Below are 6,804 nucleotides of genomic sequence, written 5' to 3' on the forward strand. Positions count from 1 at the left end.
TACAACTACACCTTCTTATAACCTAATTTAATTTACGCTGTTAATATACAAATAAATAATTTGTGTATATACAAATAAATAATTCTCACTTCTCAAAAACGTATCGCTTTTATAACTCACATAAACCTCACATCACCTAAAACTAACTTAAGGGATTTTTTTCCCAACAAAAAAAAGTCGGCCCACTTAAAGGTTATTGAGGGGGTAACAGGATCAAAAAAAAAAAAGAAAGTGTATTGTTCAGAGTCCTTTAATAATACCAAAGTGAAAATATGATGTCAAGATTTTCTTCATACAGATAAACGCATTTAATTTCTTCAGATGACCTTAACTTACGTGTTTGTGAGTGAAATGATAACTCAACATTTTAAATATCTTTTACATATATACTGACTTTCACAAAGTGCATCAGAAAATTAAAAAAAAAACTCCCTGAATTTCAGGAATTCACCAAAAAAACTCTATTCGAATGAACATTTACAAGAAAATAAAAGAGAACACAACCTTCTGAACCCTATTTATACAGATGTTATGAAATACAGAGAAACTGTCACTAGACTTCCAGTTTAATTTCTCACCTTCGGCCTTTTTTGATGCTTCCTTTTATAAGAAAAAAAAGTCTTATTGTAAGTAGATATCAAGCAGGACTTGGAGCATTTTATATATAATATAATCCACGCAAAGGGTCTGTTTTTATAGGTCCCGTTTGTTTTCAAATGTTCTGACAGTCCTTTGCAGGGTGGTGACTTGCTTTTGGAAAAAAGGACAGAGAAGGGTGGTGGAAGGGGGTGGGCGGTGGGGGAGGAGGGAGCGTTTCTGTGTATTGCTCTTCGCTCGAGAAGTTTGTGCGAGTGGTAAGTGTGTGTGCGCGCGCTCGAGTGTGCGTGCTTGTGGTTGTAGGTCTCCGGTGTGTGTGTGTGTCTGTGCGTGCAGCTTTTTAAAGTGTTGTGTCGAAAGATGCTTCGCTTTTGTTCCTGGACCACGCGTTTGATTCTCGTCTGGGCTCGGGCAGCAGAGGGGAGCTCCTAGCGTGGCAGGCAAGCGGCGGCCCGCGAGCCGGATGCCGCTCTACCTCGAGCCGGCCCGGGGGCGGCCGTGGAGCTCCCGCCCGTCCATACCCCGCTCGCCCTCCGAACCTCTCGCTCGCTCGCGCTGTCTCTACTCGCTCGCTCGCGCCTCTCGCCCGGCCTCTAAGAGTCGTTGGGGCCAGACGCGGCTTCCTTGCCTCCTGCCGAGACCGCCGCCGCCGCCGCTGCAGCCGCCGCCGCCGCCGCCGCCCGGGCGGCACTGACGCCGGAGTCGTGCAGGATGAGGTCGGGGGACTCGGAGCGGGGCGTCTCCAGGTTGCTGGCGTCCGTGTCACTGTCGCTGCCCTTTTTGCCCCCGCCGCCCCCGTTGTGCGTCTTAATGTGTTTGCTCAGGTGGTCGCTGCGCATGAAGCGCTTATTGCACACCGGACAGGCGAAGCGCTTCTCGCCCGTGTGAGTCCGCAGGTGCCGCTGCAGCTCGTCCGAGCGCGTGAAGCGCTTGCCGCAGAAAAGCCAGTTGCACACGAAGGGCCGCTCGCCCGTGTGCCAGCGCAGGTGCGCCTTCAGGTGCGACGTCTTGCCGTACACCTTGCCGCAGCCCGGGATGTGGCAGCTGTGCAGGCCCTTGCGCCGCAGACTCGCCCCGGCCGGGCCCAGCCGCTCCGCCTCCTGGCAATTGGGGCAGTCGCAGGTGGCGCGGCCGGAGTAGCGGCGGGCCGAGCGCGCCGAGCTCCCCCCGGCGGCGGCGGCCGCGGCGCCCGAGATCATGGCGCTGGCTGCGGCGGCCGCCACGGCGGCGCTGGAGTCCGAGTAGGAGGGCAGCACCGGCTTGAAGCCGTCCTGGGCCAGCAGGTGCTGGCTGGTGGAGAGCAAGTGCGAGGCGGCGGCGGCCGAGGAGCCGAGGCCCGTGGAGCTGAAGGCCGAGTGCGTGAGCGAGCTGAAGTCGGGATTGTAGGTGCCGAGCTGCGAGTGCAGCGAGGCCTGGGGGGCGCCCGAGTGCAGCGAGCTCTGGAGCCCCCCAGCGGGGTTCTGCACCTCCAGCCACGAGCCTGGGCTGCTGTGCACGTCCCACCACGACGACGCCGCGCCGTTGGTCACCTCGCCCGCCGCCAGCGTTGAGTGGAAGCCTGACTTGTACCACGACTCGTACGGGTGCGCCATGCCCACGCGCGGGTACAGGCCGTCGGCCGCCGTCGTGTGCACCTTGGAGATGAAGGCCGACTGGCCGCCCGCCTCTTGCGGGGACACCCCGGCCGCCGCCGCCGCGGCCGCCGCCGAGTTGGAGAAGAGGCCGCCGTAGTCGCTGCTGAAAGCGGACGACGTGGGGGACGTGGAGGCCAAGCAGAAGGCGCTGTTGGCTGCGCCAGAGCCGCCCGCCAGGCCGCCTGAGCCGCGGCCGCCGGTGGCCACGGCGAAGCCCGAGAGGCTGGAGCCGAGGTTGCAGCTGGACGAGGAGCGCTTCCAGGGATGGAAGCCGCCCTTGGCGAAAGCGCTCGACTCCGGCAGCGTCGTCAGCGGGCTCGTGTTGCCGATCTTGTTGCAGGTCGCCGCCAGCATGGCCAACGGGGTCGTTCCGAAGCGCGGCTCTTCCTAGAGTGGGTGGGGTGGGGGAGGGAGCAAGGAGGAGGAGGGCAGGAACAAGTGGGAGGAAGACACAGAGTGCACCCGTGAGCAGCCTCGTCCTCCCGCGGCTGGTCCCGGGGGGTCGTGGCTCCCCGGCTCGCGCCTCCTCCCCGCACGCTCGCCGAGGATGCGCCGCACCCCGCGCGGGGCAGAGGCGATCACAAGGGCGAGGGTCCCGGCGCTGGAAATTTGTTCTTCAGTGGGACTACAAATCAAAGCTGTCTCGGTTCTCCCCGCCTCAGTCGCTGCAAACCCTGCCCCAAACCGGACTCGAGTCGCTCGCCTTCCGTTCGCCATAAGCCTGCTCGTCTCACAGGAGCCCCCAAATCGCCCTTCGGGGTGAAGCACGGAGGTAAACACATCGACAACAAACGCCAGGTGAGGGCAGAGGCGGCCGAAATAGCGACCCGGGGGTGGGGGAAACTTGGGGCACTCTTCCCAAGGGTGGCTAGGACTTGACTTTTTAACAGAAAACATTTTAAATGTTTACACACACACACACACACACACACATAGACACACAATTACGAAAAGAAGAAGTCCGAGTAGAAGCGACCCCCGCGATGGATTTCAGAGTCACAGACAAACTGGGGATCCGCAAAAGTGTAAATGTTTGTTAACGTGACTACACGGACTGCAAAACAATTAACGCTGTTTTCTGGAAACACCAATGTCGCGTAATTGCAACAATCCCCGAAGCAAGGGGGGATGGGGTATAAATCACGAGGGGCAGAAAAGAAACCTCTAAAACCGAATATTAAAAGGACTTGCTTAACAAATCCTTTTCTTACAAAGACACCTCCTGGGTTCCAATAACTTGGGAAGAATCAGTCCTGGAAATGTGGAAAGTGCTAAAAGAAGCTGAGGCTGCAGTCGGGCAGCAACAGTTTCTCCTGAGCCGCGGACCCGGAGAAGCCATAACGAAAAATTACTCCAGTTAAAACAAGCAAATGCCGCACTTCCGACTTACCCCAAGTATAGACGTGGCCATAGCAGGTCCCTGGGCGGCGCGGCGGGGCCGGGAGCGGGGCTGAACCTGGCGGCTGCTCGGGAGAACTGTTCGGGTACCGCACGGCTCCCGTGTCCCCGCGCTCGCGCCGAGCGGACTCCGGGCTCCCGCCGGCTAAACTCAGCCTAAGTGCTAGGAGCACCCGCTTTGAAGTGCCGCTGGCGGCGCCTCTCACCCAATGAGGGCGCAGGCAGAGCAGACTGGAGCTGCCCCGCAGCCAATCAGACGCGCCGAGGGGCCCGAGCCCGGGCTCCTGGCGCGTGCCAGTCACCGCGGCGGGCGGGGGGGGGGGAGGGGGGGGTCGCGGGCTAGAGATTGAAGAAATTACAGCGCAATTAAAAATTTACACACACGCACCAAGCCAGGTTTAACTATCGTTGAGACCGAGCCACAAGCCCCCCGAACCTCCCCGAGATGATGCAAGTTAAGACTGACAGTCCTCGACTCTCCACTTGTGGGAAAGGAGGCAGGAGGGGAGGGGGCCCGAGGCTGAGGCCGCACCAGCAAGACCCAAGTGGAGACGGAAATGTCAACGCTCACTTTGTGTGTCCAGGCTCTCGCCCGCGGAGCACAACTTCAGCTGGAATCCATCATTCTCGCTTGCGATTTTATCATTGTCATTTATCTACCTAGTTCCTTATTCCCACTGGATTCAGTTTTACTCTCAGAGTCACATTGAAGAGAAGGGGGCGAAGGGACAGCTCCTCCGAGAGGAGAGAAATAGGCCTCTCCGTCCAGGTCTACACCCACAGACTTGCTGGGAGGGCCCGGAGCCTCCCGCATCCCGCCATTTCCCTTAGCGGCCTAAGTGACTTCCTAATTGTCGCTCTGGCCTCTGACCCGGGGGGTAATACAAGTGCCACTCACACCAGAAGCTTCTAGTGGTAATTACGGGCACCCTTTGTACCGTTTCGCCAGCGGCTAGATACCAGGCTAACCCAGTTGTCAAATATGACTAAACAGTGGGACGTGCTGTCTGCCGGGTTTCGCTGGGGGCTGGCGTGGGGGTGGGAAGCATCAGCCCATACAACACGCTGCACGAAGCTGCTTATTTTCACAATGTAACGACTTTGGAAACACAGACCCGCGCGAGCCGCGTCCGCCCCCATAGCCACCCCCGCTGAAGCTGAAGCTTGCTAGGCTGTTTGTTTAACCCGGTGAAAATTTGCATGTCACGTTTCAGCCTGGAAGCGAGTTTTCTTGCCCCAGCTCCAGCCCACTCCCACTCCAGACCGCCTAGGCCTAGAGGCTGCTTTGCAGGGCAAGGGCGCCGGGTTGAGAAGTGGGCTTGCCCCTAGCCCTGCTTTCGTGGACGTGCTCAGGGAGATTCTCTCCCGGACCTCTGTCCACGAGTGCCTGGGACGAGGCCACACGTGGGCGCCTCCACATTTTGCAGTCTGGAAGCATCCTGAAGTCCTCTCCGGATCCTGTCGGTGTGAGGAGACACGTCCTTGTACGGACAACTGAGCGTCCTGGAGCCCCTCGGCACCCGCTGAGCTGTTTTTCTTCTTTCTGGGTCTCCCTTTCTCTTTCTTCTTCAGGGCAGCCAGGGGCAGCTTTTGAACCAGAAATACCAGTGCCCTCGACAGACCTGGGTACTGGTTTTAATGTACCACATTCTCCTGAAAGCCCACAACCTGCTTTCAAAGACATTTTAAACCACGAACCTCAGATGCTTGGGTGCAAAAGGCGAGTTGTTGAGGAGGGGGAGCATGTGAGGAGGACATGGAACTATGCCCCCAGCGTTTTCTTCCTTCTTTTGCAATATCTCTTGGCGCAAGAGTGCGACCACCGTGGCTCTTCTCTCGGCACTGAGATGGAGCCTGCGTGTATCCCGGAGCACTCCGTAGGTGGAGAAGGCTATCTGGGTTGCTTTCTTTGCTAGTCGTTAGAATATCTTTGCTCAAAATGCCTCCCCCCGCACTTTGATCTAAGGTGGCGAAAGCACCGAGGCACGTATGACAGAGAAAGGGGAGAGAGTGAGAAGACCGGCGCGGCTATAATGAAACTCTGTGCCCTGGGGGGTTGTGGTAGCAATCGGCGGGGGAAGCGGGGGGGAAAGGTGTGAAAAGCCCCCGGGACACTCGGGGTTGAGGGGTGAGGGGGAGTCCAAGCAGCCCGGAAGAGCCAGAAAGCCCGGCAGTGGGACCCGGGAGCCCTTCCCAACAGGTGACTTCTGCCCTGGAAGGTCAGACTGGTGCTCGGCTTCGCGTAGAGTCTTCGCGTCGATTTACTAATAGAGGGATTGTTAAGTGGCAGCCAGGCGTTGCCGACTCACCCAGTGCAGCCCCGAGGAGAAGCGCGGAGGTTTTCCCCATCCACATCCTCCCTCACCCCCAACACACGCTCTCCTTAAGGAAACCTGACAAAGTAATAAATAAGACAATCCGAAAAGCCATTTAGCACTCGTGACATTTTCAAGTCAACAATTTAAAACAATTCACGCTGGCACCTCGGGCTCCCGGCGCCTTGGTTGCCTGTCTCTTCTCCTCCTCTTCTTCCTCCTTTCCCCTGCCCCTCCCCCTCCCTCCGTTTTCAGTGTAGTTCCAGCTGTCAGACTCTCTACGTGGGCACTCGGATATTCCTTTAGATACACATCACCGGATCACAATAAAAGTTAGGAAATCTTCCAAACGATCGCAGGCAGACGCTCCGGGCACTTCAACTCTAAAGTGGGCCCCCATGGAAATCTTTCAGAAGAAGTCCAGTTTGTGTGTGTGTGTGTGTGTGTGTGTGTGTGTGTGTATGTGTGTGTGACAGTTTTTTTCATTCTCTAAAAAATCTAGTTTTTAAACAAAGATCAATGTGTTATGCTGAAGTGTTGAGCTGACTGTTAAAACATTTGGGGAAATAATGACAATGTAACAAAGGCCTGGTTTGGAGTGAATCATCACCCTTTTAAAAGTTAAAGCAATTTTCAGGAGAATAGCTTTCAGCAAACGCTTTACATTATTCAAAACGGCCAAATAATGCTCTATTATAGCGCCTGAATGCTGCCAGTCAGCCTCTAAGTGCAATTTGTGCAAAGGCCCCGGTGCCTTATCTCCACTTCTTTATAAAGAGGTGAATATAAAACAATTTCTTCCAAACCCAGACAGAGAGCACGAAAATTGCTTCCCTTTCTGCAATCAGGGCAATTTAACT

The 6,804-nt window shown here is 56.2% G+C and overlaps 1 protein-coding gene across 1 annotated transcript; it reads right to left on the reverse strand.

Moving 5' to 3' along the window:
* Positions 1-3,738, reverse strand: SP9 (Sp9 transcription factor). The gene is made up of 2 exons (XM_033860405.2): positions 3,622-3,738; positions 1-2,618 (listed from the first exon to the last, which is right to left on the reverse strand). Exons 1-2 carry the CDS (start codon positions 3,640-3,642, stop codon positions 1,191-1,193), a joined length of 1,449 nt encoding a protein of 482 aa, XP_033716296.2. The 5' UTR covers positions 3,643-3,738; the 3' UTR covers positions 1-1,190.
* Between the last annotated feature and the right edge of the window lie 3,066 nt (positions 3,739-6,804).

This window comes from Tursiops truncatus, chromosome 7, assembly GCF_011762595.2.
Source record: "Tursiops truncatus isolate mTurTru1 chromosome 7, mTurTru1.mat.Y, whole genome shotgun sequence".
Classification (NCBI taxonomy): Eukaryota; Metazoa; Chordata; class Mammalia; order Artiodactyla; family Delphinidae; genus Tursiops; species Tursiops truncatus.

What these genes read in the sequence shown, in the direction of transcription:
- SP9 (XM_033860405.2), bottom strand. Translation starts at nt 3,642, where the DNA reads ATGGCCACGTCTATACTTGGG. An exon ending in TGGCCACGTCTATACTTGGG is followed by an intron (nt 2,619 to 3,621) that starts GTAAGTCGGAAG and finishes CACCCACTCTAG; the next exon opens with GAAGAGCCGCGCTTCGGAAC.